The sequence below is a fragment of the Liolophura sinensis genome, chromosome 2 (genome assembly GCF_032854445.1).
Source record: "Liolophura sinensis isolate JHLJ2023 chromosome 2, CUHK_Ljap_v2, whole genome shotgun sequence".
NCBI classification, from domain to species: Eukaryota; Metazoa; Mollusca; class Polyplacophora; order Chitonida; family Chitonidae; genus Liolophura; species Liolophura sinensis.
The window spans coordinates 9,416,095-9,434,151 of NC_088296.1; the positions used below are offsets into that span (position 1 = coordinate 9,416,095).

The 18,057-nt window shown below is 40.8% G+C and overlaps 1 protein-coding gene across 1 annotated transcript in view; it reads right to left on the reverse strand.

Annotated features, from left to right (window-relative positions):
* Nucleotides 1–142: 142 nt before the first annotated feature.
* Nucleotides 143–18,057, reverse strand: part of LOC135462466 (multiple epidermal growth factor-like domains protein 6) — a 43,864-nt gene continuing 25,949 nt past the window's right edge. The window contains exons 18-32 of the mRNA XM_064739691.1: nt 17,440–17,742; nt 16,448–16,591; nt 14,320–14,628; nt 13,983–14,126; nt 12,449–12,754; nt 12,140–12,283; nt 10,838–11,143; nt 10,158–10,301; nt 8,741–9,046; nt 7,153–7,296; nt 5,505–5,810; nt 4,417–4,559; nt 2,517–2,822; nt 1,875–2,018; nt 143–443 (exon numbers count right to left, since the gene is read on the reverse strand). Of these exons, the coding sequence (XP_064595761.1) occupies nt 4,450–4,559; nt 5,505–5,810; nt 7,153–7,296; nt 8,741–9,046; nt 10,158–10,301; nt 10,838–11,143; nt 12,140–12,283; nt 12,449–12,754; nt 13,983–14,126; nt 14,320–14,628; nt 16,448–16,591; nt 17,440–17,742 (2,666 nt within the window). The 3' untranslated portion in view covers nt 143–443; nt 1,875–2,018; nt 2,517–2,822; nt 4,417–4,449. The remainder of the gene's footprint in view (nt 444–1,874; nt 2,019–2,516; nt 2,823–4,416; nt 4,560–5,504; nt 5,811–7,152; nt 7,297–8,740; nt 9,047–10,157; nt 10,302–10,837; nt 11,144–12,139; nt 12,284–12,448; nt 12,755–13,982; nt 14,127–14,319; nt 14,629–16,447; nt 16,592–17,439; nt 17,743–18,057) is intronic.

An 18,057-nucleotide genomic window follows, 5' to 3' on the forward strand; every position in this document is an offset into this window, starting at 1 on the left:
TCGAACAATATTTGTGTACAATATTTTCTGATCTTTCGTCTGGCATATACTTCACGTTAGTGTTTAGTCTGTGTACTCACTTGCGACGTTTTCTTTTTTAGTGCGAGTTGGAAAAGAAAAATGTGACAAAAACTTACTTATGAAGTAAGAGCTTTTGGTACACTGAGGACTTTCCGTGTTGAATGCCCTTCTTTCTTCTCTGGTGGTAGGCCTTGATCCGTTTCTGCACGTGCAGACGCCATTCACACAAATCTGCTCTTCGGCGTAGTTACAAGAAGCTTCCAGACAGCTTCCTCCAAGTAAAGCCGAACCGTCAGGTACGCAGTTTTTCCCGTCCGCCGCTAGGCGGCAGCCCGAGTTACACACGCATGTCTGTGTAGTCGAATTACAAGTCATATAGAGTCCGGCACACCGGGACATGCAGAAGTCGCCGTAGTACGCAGCTGCAAACCAAATATGGAGGCAAGACAATCAGAAAGTGTATCAGTAACCGGGTATCTACGACGCAATAGACTCCGAGATCGCTTGGCCATGTTCCCAGATAACAAATGTATTTCTTATTATTTGATCCCCTTTAACTGCTCTGAGTCGTTACATTTAACAGTCTAAATTTGTCCTGTTACCTACGCTGAACTCATTTTATTTATTTATTTGATTTGTGGTTTACGCCGTACTCAAGAATATTTCACTTATACGACGGCGGCCAGCATTATGGTGGGAGGAAATCGGGAAAAGCCCGGGGGGAAACCCACGACCATCCGCAGGTTGTAGGCAGACCTTCCCACTTACGGCGCTGAACTCAAAGCGCCATAGCTGTACGCGACAAAAGCAGGTATACCTGGCTTTTAACGTTGCAATGAACATACATGCGACTGACGCATACGCCACCCACCACCCCTTCCCACGGACAGCATCCGTACCACCATTTTCGAAACACGTGACTCCGTTGCCAGCAAGGACTGAAAGCGCCATACTTATATTCGAACAAAACAAGTTCCCCGTGAAATTAACGTAATTCTATTTAATGAAGATTATAACGTTAAAATGAACACATATGTGACTGACACATATCCCCGGATACCATCAGAACTTTGCGAACCACCATTTTCGTAATACTTGACCCCGTTGCTAGGGAGGACGGAAAGCACAATGCTTGTACTCTAAGAAAACAAGTTTCCCGTAAATTTAACGTAATTATAATTAATAAAGACCATGACGTTAAAATGAACACATATGTAACCGACCTACTTCTCTTCTCACAAATTAAGATCATCTCTTTTTTTAAGTTATTAACACATTATTATTAACACAAACCTAAAGTGACTACCCCATAAGCTTCAATTGTCATTCAATGGTGTACGTCTTCTTAGCTTAATTCGAAATTTTCGCGAGGTTATATTTTTTCCCGGACGAAGCTGAGGGCAGCCGGCTGGAATCGAAAGTGAAAGTTGGCGAAGCTTCCCTTGTTGTTGGCGTGCCAGGAACATATGTGTTAATTGTGCCGTTATGGCCTCTGTTATTTAGGGATAACTAGGTGATATAAGGTGATATAATATCAAAACTACTGCAGGTTGAAAGTAAACATGTTTTGTGACGCACATCTTTGATGCCTTGAGGACAGCACCCTCGAAAACACGGAATTCCAGGTTAGTGTAGGAAAGACTACAAATATGTATGGACCGTTTCCTTTTAACTTTTCTCCATTATTGTAGACATATGGGACACACAGTTCCCAATCAATCAAATATTGTAGACATATATTACACACAGTTCCCAATGAATCAAATATTGCTTATAGACGCTCATTACTTTTTTACTATACTCTATTTCTGGAAATTCCGGAAGGACCATTTTTTTTTTCAGAGTGTACTCACCAGCTATACAACTCAAGCTGTCCTGAGATGCTATATATCCACTGTTACAGTAACAAATCCTTCCATCTGGTCTCCTCTCCAAACAAGAGGCGTGCCTAGGGCACTGTTCGTCATGGATGCACGGTAAGAACAGGGCAATTGTTCCTTGAATAAAGCATTGAAACAAATAATAATAAATACAACTTTCCTCTGCAACATATGTGAATAATAATATTAACGTTGGAACACGTATAAAGAAGCAACAGTTGAAATTTCTCAGATGCCTTGAAGAAAACATAAAAATTATCCGGAAATCAGATTGAAAGAGCGTCAAAAAATTTGTATATATGATCGTTTGATATTTTTTTCGATTTTCTTTTTCTGGAGAAAAGATTATTTAAACTTGTTCTTCTATAGTGGGTATTTGTTACCACCTTTTGGTATTTATCGTTGTTGCATTATAAAGCTCTAAATAATGATGTGAAATGAATAGCCGTCGCCACATGGACCCGGAGTATTTCCGCCTACAAGAGCAGGTCCCATGCTATGTAGACATATTCATTTTGCGCTGTTACGCTGCCGTGATAATAGTCTATACGTTTTCTTTACAACTATACTGAAACAATGACCTATTACACAAAAACAACAGGGCTTGACACTTACCTAAGTAATAGGAAGTTGATCTACATTGCGGTAAAGGGCTATTAAACGCCTGTACTTCGTCTTCACGCGTACGTCTCAGTCCAGTCTTGCAAGTACAGACTTGCTGTACACAGTCCTGCTCGCTGTCGTAAATACATCTGTTGGTGGCACAACTTCCTCCTAGCAAAGCGAAGCCATTAGGGACACAGTTTTTACGATCAAAGGATAAGTGACTTCCTTCGCTGCAAACACATTTCATGGTCTCCGCGCTGCACGAGAGGTACAGACCTGCGCAGTCGGATGTGCAATCCTGTCCGAAATAGGCCGCTGCAAAGTAAATAGGCAGAGGTTTCATGTAGGCTCTTAGAATAAAAAGGAAATTTTCGTGAAAATGGTTTAATTGAATCCAAAATTTTGACCTTGCGTCATTTGTTGGAGTTGCCACGTTAATCTACTTAAAGTGACAGAATACATAATAATTTTTGTATTGACAATTGCTGTCTTGCGATGTGTGAGGAAAGTGTCACAAGTTTGGCAAAAAAAATGTGACTGTAAATGCAGAAATGAGCAAAAAGGCTACACAACTTAGGCTTGAATTACTTCCGGCGGGAAAGAGTCCATATGACACCAAAGTATATGTAAAGCTGACCTTTTCTCTTATTTCGAAAGAATACCTTTTGGTGTACCTGGGTACTTTGCTGTCCACAACATTATGTTGCTGTAACATCCATTTTTCCATTAGGGAAACAACAATATGTTTAATTTAACACAATATTTTAGAGTGTAATATGTACACGACAAAATTAGGCTGTTTCCACATGGTCTTCGTCCAAGTGCCTCCACCAATGAAGAAGGTGCAATCCACCCTATACTTCATCGATCCTATTTCGGAAATGCTTTTTATTTATTTATTTGTTTATTTATTTCATTGTTCGAGAATGTTTACGATTGTTATACCATGGCGGTCAGTTTTAAAAGTGGAGGGAAGTTGGTCTGCCCGGAACAACCCAACGAAAATTGGCAAGTTACCAGTAAACTCGAGGACGTGTATCATATTTCGTATCGGCGGGAGGCAAGAAATCTCTGACGAATTTCCACAAATATCATGTAAGATAGCGTAGTTTACCATGTTACTACCACCAAGACCCCGGTAACACCGTTGATCTCAGAAAGTCCCTAATCGAGAATGGGGATTGGATCCATGTCTTGTATTGCGGCAGTTGCCTTAATCTTCTAGTGAGCCAAGTCACGGCTTGGCTCACTAGATTTAGAATTTGTCTGATCTGATTTAGGTGTTCAACGCACGAAAAATAAAGAAAAAGCAACCCGCGGATGGCCGTGGGTTTCCCCCGTGGGTGTCCAGTTTACTCCCAACATAAAACTGGTTGACGTCCTATAAGTAAAATATTCTTGAGTACGATGTAAACCATTTATCAAATAAATATATACATATACCATTTGATACATTTTAGTGAGCTCCGTGGCCGAGGTGGTTAGCCCGCCAGCGCGATGCAATGATACAGAAGCCTCTCACCAATACGGTCACGGTGAGTTTCAGTCCAGCTCATGCTGGGTTCCTCTTCGGCCGTAAGTGGGAAGGTCTGACAGCAACCTGCGGATGGTCGTGGATTTCCTTCAGGTTCTGCCCAGTTTCCTCCCACCATAATGCTGGCCGCCGTCGTGTAAGTGAAATATTCTTAAGTACGTAAACCAACACTCCAATAAAATAAATAAACGATACATTTTATGTATGCTTCATCGTACACTAACGTACGGGCAATGCGCCAATTATTTTTTTTTTCATCGTGTTTATCGCCAGTAAATCAGCAAACTAACAAAACCCCAAATACAAACCAAAACCCATTTGCATGATGCATTAGATCTAACCCTTTAACTGTGACAAAACAATTCCATTACTTACCAGATACACAGGTGAGGTTGCCTGGAGACGCCATCAGTCCAGCGTTACAATAACAGATCTTTCCATTAGGACGTCTTTCCAGACAGGATGCACCATCGGGACATTCAGCGTTCGATAAGCAAGACGAAACAGTCTGGTGCTCCCTGCATCAACAAGAAAACAGAAAATATTAATTTAATTAAGGATGGAAATCCGCCCCCCCCCCCCCGCCTGCCAGTCCCAATTTGTTCCAGCTTTTGAATACTTTCTGCTTTTTGAAGGCGAAGAAAAAATAACATGATGTACATCAGATCCAAAAAATGCTGTATTGGAAAAAACAGTTTTATGTTTTTTGGAATTCTTTCCACCGTGTGAAATGCTTCCAAAACATCATATTTTACGGTGGTATGTTCCTACCCAGAGGTAATGACATCACATCCACAGTTTTTGGTTTGAATGCTACTTTACTCAAAATTTGGTGAAAGGTGTAAATCTCAGCCATGTAGCGCTGCAACACTTGGCGATTGCTCTGACGCCTGAACAGTGCTGTAACGCTTAACCAGTGCTGTAACACGTTGACCAGTGTTGTAACATTTGACCAGTGCTGTCACACGTTGACCAGTGCTGTCACACGTTGACCAATGCTGTAACTCTTAACCAGTGCTGAAACACTTGAGCAGTGCTGTAAAGCTTGACCAGTGCCGTAACACTTAGCCAGCCCTGTAACGCTTGACCAGTGCTGTAATGCTTGACCAGTGCTCGAACGTTTGGCCAGTGCTGTAAAGCTTGACCAGTGCTGTAACGCTTTGCCAGTGCTGTAACGCTTTGCCAGTGCTGTAACGCTTCGCCAGTACTGTAACGCTTGACCAGTGCTGTAACGCTTTACCAGCGCTGCAATGCTTAAACAATCATGTAACTCCCTAGTGGACGGACGCCGTATATTTCGGTCAGCACTGCATTAAACTTGTTAAATTAGTTAAAGAACTTTTAACGCTGTAAATACCGTTAATATTTCCCTTGGAAGAAATATGTCTCCAGTATAATCCAGCCAAGAGTTTGTGTTCAAGATAAATATATTTTGTAGCGTTTTCTTTATGGCTGTAACTTACTTAGATAGTAACTACTGGGTCTGCACTGGGGTAGCTCGTTGTTGAAGGCTCGGATTTCTTCCAGTGTTGTTGCCCTCAGCCCAGCTTTACATGTGCACCTTCCGTTCACGCATTCCTGCCTGTCCCTATATAGACAAGTGTTGACAGAGCAGCTACCTCCAAGCAATGCAGAACCATCGGGCACACAGTTTCTGCCGTCCGCTGCTAAGCTACATCCGGAGTTGCAGACACATCTCAGGGTAACAGCATGACAAGTCATAAATAGTCCGGCACACCTACTCACACAGTTCTGTCCGAAATAGGCAGCTGATGGATCAGAAAAAAGAAAACACATATACGAACGAAAAGGAAATATATACTACACTTTTCATGCACCAAAAAATCTACAACTAGAATAACAAATGCATTTGCGTCCTAAAACCATGAACAAAACCACTTTTCCAGTATGTTTTAATCCCATTGTACGCATCACTAATTCAGTAGTGTCAGCAATACCCATGAATGACAACAACGTCCCAGTCTTCCACTTAGTATGTGTTTCACTCCTTGGGATTACTGTTTTATTCGTTCAAGTTCTCACTTAGGAACAAAACGTGGAATTAAGAGTAAGGTTAATTTTCCCGGTAAAAATTTTCAAGCCATTAGCTATTTATTTATTTGATTGTGTTTTACGCCGTTATCAAGAATATTTCACTTTCGCCAGCAATATGGTGGAAGGAAACTTGGGGAAATCCCCGACAAGGTTGTAACTACATGTAAGAAGTGGGTCCGTTTACGGAAAGCCCTTTAGCGTTATGGCTATGTAACTACTCTTGCTACTGGCACTGTAGGTATTACATTGCCTTGGCAATGTACCTTGTGCCAAAATTGGGTCCAGTCGGACTGTGCATTGCTCTCTTGTCACATATCAGTATAACGTTTTCACTCCCTCCCCACTCCCTTCCCAAATTCTCATTGTAAAAGTAGGAATAAACAGCACACTTTACAGCTTGGACTCGAATTACTTCAGCGAGTTTCCCCATTACATGCTCTTAGCTTTTAATTAGAGGAGAGCGAATGAATGAAGCAAATTTCCAAAGAACAAGTGTATAAAATGCTGCCGGGAAGGAGAAAAAAAAAACATTAGAAGCAAGAAATGTATGGTGGATATTTGGGACCACCTCTTGGTATAATTAGTGTGGCACATTTACAAATGTAAGTATAAATGTTCTACAGTGAGGACGAGATCGTTCCCAAACGCATGTGCTAAATAAGAACTTCAGTCATGCATATTTCTTTATTCTATTCATAAGTACTGTCATAATTTAGATTTAACGCATGTCAACAGCAACCCTAAATCTGAATAAGTTTATTACATCAGCATGGCATTCTCATTTAGTGTGCATATATGCGGCAGACTCTTATATCAAGAGTTGATCCCAAATACCCACCATACAAAATTTTTTCAAATGACATGTTCTCCTAGAAGGAAAGTGGGGAAAAATTTCCGGAATCCAAATTTACAAATAACATTTCACAGCCTTAAACACAAAGTTTGCACGTGTTGGTAGATTTTCTAGCCCCTGCCTTTGTGAGGGCTTCGCATAAATGGAAATAGGACAGTCAAAAGGAGGGTCTTGATACCGCGAAATGCTCTATAGCTACTTACCCCTGATGGAGCTAAGCCCGTCCAACGAGGAAATATAACCGGGGTCAGGATAGCAGATCTTGCCATCGGATCTTCTCTCTAAGCATGAGGCATGGTAAGGGCATTGGCTGTCATAGGAGCAGGCCGTAAACAGGACTGTGGTTCCTGCAAGGAAGAGTTCCTCCGTTATAAAGCTCGCGCTAAGGCAATCTTCACAATATTCATAAATATTTACTAGGCAAAGAGTTCTTTGGTTGTAGAGCTCCCACTACGGCAATCTTCACAATATTCATAAATATTTACTAGGCAAAGTTCCTTGGTTGTAGAGCTCCCACTAATGCAATATTCACAATATTCATAAATATTTACTAGGCAAAGAGTTCCTTGGTTGTAGAGCTCCCACTAATGCAATATTCACAATATTCATAAATATTTACTAGGCAAAGAGTTCCTTGGTAATATAGTTCCCACGAAGGCAATCTTCACAATATTTATAAATATTTACTAGGCAAAGAGTTCCTTGGTTGTAGAGCTCCCACTAATGCAATCTTCACAATATTTATAAATATTTACTACGCAAAGAGTTCCTTGGTTGGAGAGCTCCCACTAATGCAATCTTCACAATATTTATAAATATTTACTAGGCAAAGAGTTCCTTGGTTGTAGAGCTCCCACTAATGCAATCTTCACAATATTCATAAATATTTACTAGGCAAAGAGTTCCTTGGTAATATAGTTACCACAAAGGCAATCTTCACAATATTCATAAATATTTACTAAGTAAAGTGTTCCTTGGTTGGAGAGCTCCCACTAATGCAATCTTCACAATATTTATAAATATTTACTAGGCAAAGAGTTCCTTGGTTGTAGAGCTCCCACTAATGCAATCTTCACAATATTTATAAATATTTACTAGGCAAAGAGTTCTTTGGAAATATAGTTACCACAAAGGCAATCTTCACAATATTTATAAATATTTACTAGGCAAAGAGTTCCTTGGTTGTAGAGCTCCCACAAAGGCAATCTTCACAATATTCATAAATATTTACTACGCAAAGAGTTCGTTGGTTGGAGAGCTCCCACTAATGCAATCTTCACAATATTTATAAATATTTACTAGGCAAAGAGTTCCTTGGTTGTAGAGCTCCCACTAATGCAATCTTCATAGGTTTTATAAATGTTTACCAGACAAAGAGTCCCTGGATTGTAGAGCTCCCACTAAGGCAATCTTCACAATATTCGAAAATATTTACTAGGCAAAGAGTTTCTTGGTTGGAGAGCTCCCACTAATTCAATCTTCATAAGTTTTATAAATGTTTACAAGACAAAGAGTTCCTTGGTTGTAGAGCTCCCACTAATGCAATCTTCACAATATTTCTAAATATTTATCCGGCAAAGAGTTAATTGGTTGTAGAGTTCCAACTAGGGCAATCCTCACAATATTCATAAATATTACCTATACAAGTTATTTTTTTTATTTCATTGGTGTTTTACGCTGTATTCAAGAATGTTTTATTTATACGACGGCAAATTTAAACTTTATGTTTACACACAAGCAGTTACAAATGAACCAAGCAACAACCAAGTGGTTGTTTTATGCACAACTTACTCAGATAGTAGGTGTTGATTCGGCACTGTGGTAGTTGGTTGTTGAAGGCACGTATTTCTTCATCAGTGGTAGCCCTCATCCCGCTACGGCATGCACACGTACCATTCACGCATACCTGTGTCGTGGCGAACAGGCACGAGTTGACATTACAACTGCCTCCAAGGAGAGCCGATCCCACCGGAACACAGTTTCTACGATCGTTCGCCAAGTTAGAGCCGGCGTTACAGACACATATGCCTCGGGTTGTATCGCAATGCATGTATAGCCCGGCACATCTAGATTCACACAGCTGCCCGTAGTACGCCTCTGTGTGATTGAAGTTAATGTGCATTAGATGTACAGACATCTGTGAATAAATCACGTATTGACCGACACAGATTTGAGGAAAACAAAACAAATATCATCAAAATACCATTATGCCACAAAATGAATGATGTTGTACATCAAACTAGACATTTGTGAACATATCATTTATGGCCTTACACGGGTTACGAAGAAACAGATATTACACGTCAAAAAAACAATACACACTAAAAGTAAGTGTTTCGCATTGAAACACATTTCTGTTACAGTTTGAAAACATGTGCTGGTGGTTATTCTTCACAAAACTATGTTTAGTAACTATTATGTTTTTGTGTTTACCACCGTGAGTTCAAGTCTAGCTCATGCTGGCTTCCTCTCCGGCCGTACGTGAGAAGGTCTTCCAGCAACCTGTGGATGGTCGTGTCCGGTCTCTTCACGGTTTCCGCCCGCCATAATGCTGTCCGCCGTCGTATAAGTGAAACATTTTTCAGTACGGCGTAAAACACAAATCATAGTTCTTGTGATGGTGTTTCGTTCAAGTTTTGTTTGTTTTCTCTGCCTTTAAATAATGACTGTGTAGTAGACAAAAATAATTATCGACTATACATGGTAAGTGGTATGCTCCTCTTTGGCATAGTATCTGGCACATTGGGCACAGTCATTATCGCCTATTGCAGAAATGAGGAATGCGCCTGTGCACTGACCCAGCAGTGACCTATAAAATTAGATTCGTGACATCATCATTGGGTGATATGGATATGGAATTTTTCGATACTCGAAAATGCACTTTGTAGGTCGTAAGAAACACACCAAGTATTTAGTCGCTAGAATGAATAGACTTACATAAATCTTCAACCTATTCAACCACTAAAACACTTTTTTCAGTGGAATTTATGCATATAATTTTCAGGAAACTGACGCTGAAAATGATTTGCTCGTGTCATTAAAGATGCAAGCCTTATCAAAGTGAGATAATTAATTCTTTACACCCGATAGTTCTCTCAGAAATTTTCAAAATACGGGTTGTAGAGGTGATCGAACAGGTTGACGAATTACGGTACATTCATAAATGCCATCAATCGTTCTTATATAGTTAGATGTACGCAGTGTTTACCTTGTATGCACTGATACCTATCAGTAGAGGCCATGTATCCGTTATTGCAGTAGCATATCCTTCCATTCGGCCTTCGTTCCAGACAGGAAGCTTGAAGAGGGCATTGATCGTCACTGGTACAAGACGTAAACAACTGTCGTATTGCTGTGGGAAACAAACCCAATAATGTTTATTAATCCGACACACGACGGAAGAAATAATATAATACTGAGCTTCATGAGCCGACGTTTTTGTATACACGTTTAGCGGGGTGGGGGGGCGTGGCTCAGTTGGTTAGCGCGCTAGCGCAGCGTACTGACCCGGAAGCCTCTCACCAATGGCGGTTGCTGTGAGTTCAAGTTCATCTCATGCTGGCGTCCTCTCCGGCCGTACTTGGGAAGGTCTTCCAGCAACCTGCAGATGGTCGAGCGTTTCCTCCCACCATAATGCTGGCCGCCGTCGTATGTGAAATATTCTTGAGAACGGCGTAAAACACCAATCAATTAAATAAATAAATAAAGAAACTTTTTACAGGCCTTAGAAGTAGCAACTTAAACGCTGGCACTGAACAGAATCTTGTAAGCAAGAGCGCAGTTATGTTACCTGCAATTTATTAGACATCACTTGTCTAGAATGACTCTAGATGTTCTGGTGATAATCATGACTCAAAATGCTATGATGCAAAAAATGAGTCAACTTACTCAAGTAATAACCAATAGCTCTGCACTGCGGCACTTCACCGTTAAAAGCTCTGATTTCCTCCGGAGTCGTTGGTCTCAGGCTGTTTCGACAAGTACAGGTGCCGCTGACGCATTCTTGTTCGTTTCTGTAATAACAACTCTTCACTAAGCAAACCCCTCCCAGAAGAGCCGATCCGTCTGGCACACAATTTCTGCCATCAGCTGCGAGACTGCACCCGGTGTTACACACGCACACTCTTCTCGTGACGTCACAGGTCATAAATAATCCGGCGCACTTTGACACACAGTTTTGTCCGTAGTATGCGGCTGTGAATAAAAAGCACTCGTTGAACTGTGAAATATTAGGAATTTAATCCGGTTTGATACAGCAATAGTGAATATTTATAATGATACATTTAAATATATTTGATGTACAGTCTGACTACAGTTTGCCGGTGTAAATCAGAAGGAATTGTTCAAATGTGAAAAATGTCGTCTTAAATTCAAAATTTATGCTGGTTCCATGTCGTCCGAAAAAAAAGAATTTTGTACATATATTATCGACAACACTGTACAATTTTTGAAAACTGATTTAATTCATTCGACTTGCGTCTTTTTATCATCAATGAAAACAACTGACTCATGCTTTTTACAGCATGCATTCGCCATAATTTTGTATTTTGTGTACTTTCTTGTTCTTTGGTAATTTGTATTGCATCTTGCTTTGAGAAATGGCATTGCTATTTTGTTGACACTTTATTTATTTATTCCACCCGACAGAGTAACTGGTTATATACAGCTGAGAACCCCTTTATAAACATTTCTGCTCTGAGAATTTAAAGCAAGTTTTACCTCTGCAATATACTAGTATTCCACTTTTAACAGTATGACATATTGTGATGTATTGGCCAGAACAGTTTTAATAAGATGTACTGATTTTTGGAAAAACAGTTCACATCAACTTTTATAGACCAACGATTTTCTTTTATCTCACCATCATGTAAATGATAATAATTTTCAATTCTAGATTGTTCATATTTCTGCAACTGAAATTGTTGACCTTCAGCTTTAAGTCCAGATCTGGATAGCAATGCCTTTGTACTAGCTCTGTCCTAAGATGACAAACTTCAACACTGCAACCTACTGATGGCAACCAACTGATGGCAGCCAACTGATAGCAACCAACTGATGGCTACCAAATGATGGCAACCAAAGATGGCAAAAATGTTCAAAATAACCAAAACAAAAGCTCATTGTAAAGTGCCATCCTGTCACAAACAGACCAACTCCCTGACCATTGCCATGTTAGGTTTTTTTTTTTACCTCTAATGCAGGAAAGCCCATCCACAGTGGACATATATCCGGCGTCGGGGTAGCAGATCTTCCCATCAGGCCGCCTCTCTAGACAGGAGGCATGGTAGGGGCACTCACTGTCATGGGAGCATGCAGCGAAAAGCGCTGTGGTTACTGCAATCGAATTTGTAGATTGTATTCATGTGCTGGAATTGTAGGCCACGATTCTTATAAAACGCCGACTTAAATATACTTTTATTTCATTAAATTCCAAGAACTAACTTACGCTATCAATAAGACAAAGTGTGAAATGGCAATATTAAGTCTTTGTGAACGTACCCAGATAATAGTTATCCATTCTGCACTGCGGAAGTTCGTTGTTAAACGCCCGAATCTCTTGTTCTAATGTTGGTCTAAGTCCACTGATGCATGTACATTTTCCATTTACACATTCTTGTTCGCTGCCAAAGAGGCACCGGTTGGTAACACAGCTTCCCCCCAAAAGTGCAAACCCGTCTGGAACGCAGTTTCTCCCGTCCGTTGTCGGTTGGCTTCCTGCGACACACACGCATCTCTGCGTGTCTGGATCGCATGTCATGTAAAGTCCTGCACATCGAGACACGCAAACCTGGCCGTAGTAAGCCACTGAAATGCAAACAAAATAAAAAATGTTTGTATCATTGTCCTTTGGCGCCATACTCTCACTGGATGCCGTGAGTGTTTCAAGGAATTTTGGCCACTATAAATGCCTTGAAGAAATAATTAGCACATCTTTGCTTATTTAGTTGACTCATTTATTGATTTGACTGGTTTTTACGCCGTACTCAAAAATATTTCAATTATACGACGGCGGCCAGCATTATGGTGGGAGGATACCGGGGAAAGCACGGTGGAAATCCACGACCATCCACCCGATATAGGCAGACCTTCCCATGTACGACCGAAAAGGAAGCCAGCATAAGCTGGACTTGAACCTACAGCGACCGCTGTGGTGAGAGACTATTAGGTCACTGTGCCACGCTGGCGTGCTAACCATCCTAGTTGTTTGACTTCATATTCCAGAAGTTTCCAAGTACACAGAGCACATATCCCTTTAATGGGGGGAGAAAAGCATACTGACGTAAGATAAACCACCGACACTTGACAAAATATTAACGATCTTTTCCAGATGTGCAGATATGGTTCTGTCTTCACAACGATATCGCTCCGTAAAGATATAAAGACAAAGTCAGTTTACAAAGTCAAAAATATTACAGTTAACATCACTGAGTATTATTCTTAATATTTTATTAATAATTTATCTAATCTCATTTTTTTAAAACTAAAATCACTGCATTTTTTTACCTAATTCTGCTTCTTAAGTCATGGTGCTAGGGGGCGTGTAAATTGCTACTCTTAAGCATTGGCTTGAACAGTTATATTAAAACCCTATCGGGCGTAAGCTGACAACAGGCCGTATTTCAACGGTTAGGTGTAGCCATTTACCAGCTATCACACTGTCGTCGCTGCGCTGGTTTTAATCTCTGTGCTGTACGTCTTTAATTATAATATCAATATTCCCTTCTCGAATATAACCACACTTTTACAAACCAGTAACAAACGCCGACGTCCTGTGTTTACTCCAGGTATTTATTTATTTCCTTGTAGTTAATGCCATCTTTGAGAACATTCTCAATGTTTCAATTTTCTAGGAAACCGGACAGAACCTCTGGGAAACCCATGGCCATCTGGTGTTTGCTGGTAAACCTGTTTCTAATTTTCATAGGCGATGCGTTCCACTTTTAATAACCTACTCAAGTTATAGTCCTTGCAGTGTAGCACTATGTTGTTCTCGCGCACCTTGTGTCGAAGTGTGTATTAAACTATAACCCACCTTGTAAGCACGTGAGTCCATCCGGTGAAGCCATGTATCCAAAACTACAGTAGCAGATCCTTCCGTTCGGTCTCCTCTCCAGGCATTGAGCCCCAGTTGGGCATTGTCCATCATATGTGCAGGATGCAAAGAGGGCCAGAGTTCCTGTATGAGCAAGATAAATATTTTAACCAATGACTAATCTGTTCACGTGTATACGTTTATGAATGTGAGCTATTCTTGGTAAATAGAGAACATAAGATACATGTTTGAATAGTGAATATGTATTTCTGTTAAAAAGTTTCTGGTATACCCCATTTAACAACTTTACTACTAATAATTATAAATACAAGCTTACTCAGAGCATACGACACCGAGCGACACTGAGGACTTTCGTTGTCGAACGCCCGGATTTCCTCGAATGTCGACGGTCGTAAACCACTTCGGCAGACACAGGTATCGTTCACGCAGACCTGCTCCTGTGCAAAGTAACACTGAGTTATGAACTTGCAGCTGCCTCCCAGTAGTGCCGACTCAAAGATGACGCAGTTCCGGCCGTCAGCAGCTACACTATACCCGGTATTGCACACACATCTACGAGTTGCCACGTCACACGTCATGAACAGACCGGCACATCTAGATACGCAGACTTGCCCATAGTACGACGCTGGAAAGTATACCCACATGTAGTTTCATTTATTTATTTGATTGCAGTTTAACGCGATAATGTTTGCACTTATACGAAATTGGATAGTGTTATCAGTGGAGGAAATTGGATTAACTTGCGTAAACCATCGACCTATGGCAAGTCACCAACGAACTTTTCCACGTGACATACATGCTTGGGCACTATTTTAACATTGTGTAAACCAGTGTCATCCACGGTTTATTGTCACAAATGTCAAACAGTGAGAGCATATGAGTATGTATTGTTGGGTGTAACGTCGTACCTAACAATTATTGAGTTATTTGACGACTAGGTGTGTCCATATACTTTATCTTCTTGTAAAAGGGTGAATCCATGCCGTCAAATTGCTGTCGACACTAAGGTATCACGCCAAAGACACCAAACATGACACCCCACTCATTCAAATGAATGAAGGGAAACCGGGCCAACCAGTCTTGTTTCCTTGCTCCAACCTCTCAGTGCTGTGCCCAAGGTGAGGCAACAATAGGTCTTTAGTGACCAATCCCGGGGAACAAACCGTAAAATAAGATATCAGCCATTGAGAATCATAGAAATGTCGAGAGATCTTAAACTTTCAACTCGCTGTGAGTTCAAGTCAAGCTTAAGATGCCTCCTCTCCGGCAGTACGTGCAGGTCTACCAGCAACCTGCGGATGGTCGTGGGTTTCCCCCGGGCTCTGCCCCGTTTCCACCCACCATAATGCTGGCCGCCGTCGTATGAATGAAATATTCTTGAGTACGGCGTAAAACACCAATCAAATACATAAATACATAAATAAATAAATAAATAAACTTAAATTAAGGTTAAACTGAATATACAATATTTCACAGCATTTGAGGAACTGTCGGTTGTATTTAATGAGAACCACCATTAAAATTAAACACAACGTTCATTATAGAGTCACAAAATTAAAACTTGTTTTTAAACTAGGTTTTCAACTGGCTTATGCCCCTTTGACTCCGAAACTTGTCATCAACCATTTTCTGAGGTCCCATCTAATCAAAGCTTACTCCTAAAAACGCACACTTTAATCAAAAGAGTGACCTCAAGGGAGATAACTCAGTGCGGCCCTATTGCAGGTGCTGCATATTTACGTATAATTATATTAAAGAGAGGCCCAGAGTTTTCCGTTGAAAGCTGCAGTGAACAGAGCAAAAGGGTGAAATGAGAATGGACAAAAATTGGAAACAGAAAACAACAAAAAACGAAAAAAAAATCGACACAAAGTTAACGGGAATAAAAAAAATAGTTAAGCAGTTAAAAAAAAGAAGACAGCTGAAAAAAGTTCCAGCTTTTGGAAATGCAAGACCTCTAGGCCCAGTTGTCCGAAAGTAATACCTGTATTTGGTAACATTTTTTATATTTAACGAAAAAAATTAAAAAATAATATATAGCCCCACCCATGCAGTTCTCCAAAGTCAAAGTTTAACAATAGCAGTTCAGCTCATATTTAATATAATATAACACAATTTGTTTAAGCTAAGTACAACTTTTGAAAACTTGCCCCTAAGTTAAATCTGGTATTTTTTATAACAACAGTTTTAAAAATCCGGAAGCTACAACCAAGTACCTCCTTGGCCGAGGGGGTTAGCGCGCTAGCTTGGCGCCATTATCCAAAAAGCTCTCACTAATACGTGAGTTCAACCCCAGGTCGTACTTTACACAGGCTGTGTCCGGTTTACTACCACCATAATGCTGACCGCCGTCGTGTAATTGAAGTAAACTTGAGCACGAAAAGCACAATCAAAGAAATAAATATACACATTTTACTAGCTTGTGCTCAAAACCTGAAGCTTACCTGGAAGGCAGGTATAATGATCTTGTGAGGCCATGTAACCGCTATTACAATAGCAGATCTTTCCGTCCGTACTCCTTTCGAGGCAGGAGGCGTGACAAGGGCACTGACTGTCATAGGTGCAGGTCTGGAAAAGGCGAATGCCTCCTACAAAAAGATCAATTCCAAAAAATATGAATCCCCTTTATACATACAAAAAAACCGGGATTAGGCCGCTTACTGTCATAGGGGCAAAGAGTGGAACAGGCGAATGCTCTCTACAAAAAAAAATCACATACTTAAATCATAAATTTCCTCTATCCATATTGCAAGCGTAACAATGGCACTGACCGTTACACGTGCAAGCCTGGAACGAGAAAATGCCTCCTACAAAAAGATCACATACTGAAAACATGAACTGTCTATGTACACGTAGCAAAGGTGACAAGGGCACTGACTGCCATCGGTGCAATTCTGGCACTGACTGCTGTCCTAGCGATTGAAAAGCAAACACGTTTAACCACTATACAGAGGCCCACTGGGTTATAATTAAGTAATACAATTATTAGTAATGGCTATAAATTTCCTCACCCGTTAGGCTTACCCTGCACTTAAAAGCAGAGAAAACACCTAACTGAAGTATATATCAGATGTAACTGTGCGTCGAAACAGACATTCGTATACCGGTCGTCCACCAATAAGGACGAGGCCAATTCACAGAAAGACGTATGACACAAACCTCTAAAGAACGAAGGAAGCATATTAAGTCCATACACGGCACCATGCAAAGAGAAGCAACTGACAATTTTCAGGCGACTGAGTGATATCAGTATTCAAATCGTCTACTTGACTAGAATATCAGATGGCGATAATAAAAATTATGCCTGATGGCGAAAGGCCACGAAACCTTTGCGCAGTTCAAGCAATCCAATTGCACTGAATTCCTATATTTTATCATTATTTCAAAAGACGTTCCTGCTGGCCTAGAAAGATTACCCAAGTACCCATGTACGTACCCAAGGCGTAGCCTGTTGGCAGACACTGGAAGTTTCTGTTGCTGAACGCCTGTCTTTCCTCGATGGTTGCTGGCCTCATGGTTTCCAGACACTCACATCTCCCGTTCACACATCGCTGTTCATCCGACAAGAGGCATGACGTCAGACATACTCCTCCTAGCAGAGGGAGTCCCGTGCGCACACAGTTCATGCCATCAGCAGATGGAATGTAGCCCGGTAAACACGTGCACAGACGAGTCCTGGAGTCACAGGTGGTAAAAAATCCGCCACATCGCGTGATGCAGGCTTCGGACAGGCGAGCAACTGGCAAGCAAATCAAGATAAATTTATTAATTTACTTACTAACAAGATTTTCACTCAGCTGGTGGACTAAGTATCCACTACATGGGCTCTTGACATTGCTTTTCATGTTACTGTTTCTTGCATGCTATGACTTCAGAAATGCTGAACCAGAACCGTTCAGAACGTTGCTTTTAATCTCTGAATTTTCCACCTATTTAATCTTTAATAATTAAGTCTTTAATGTGATATCGGGGCCTCCGTGGCTCAGTTGGTTAGCGCGCTAGCGCAGCATAATAAACCAGGAGCCTCTCACCAATGTGGTCGCTGTGAGTTCAA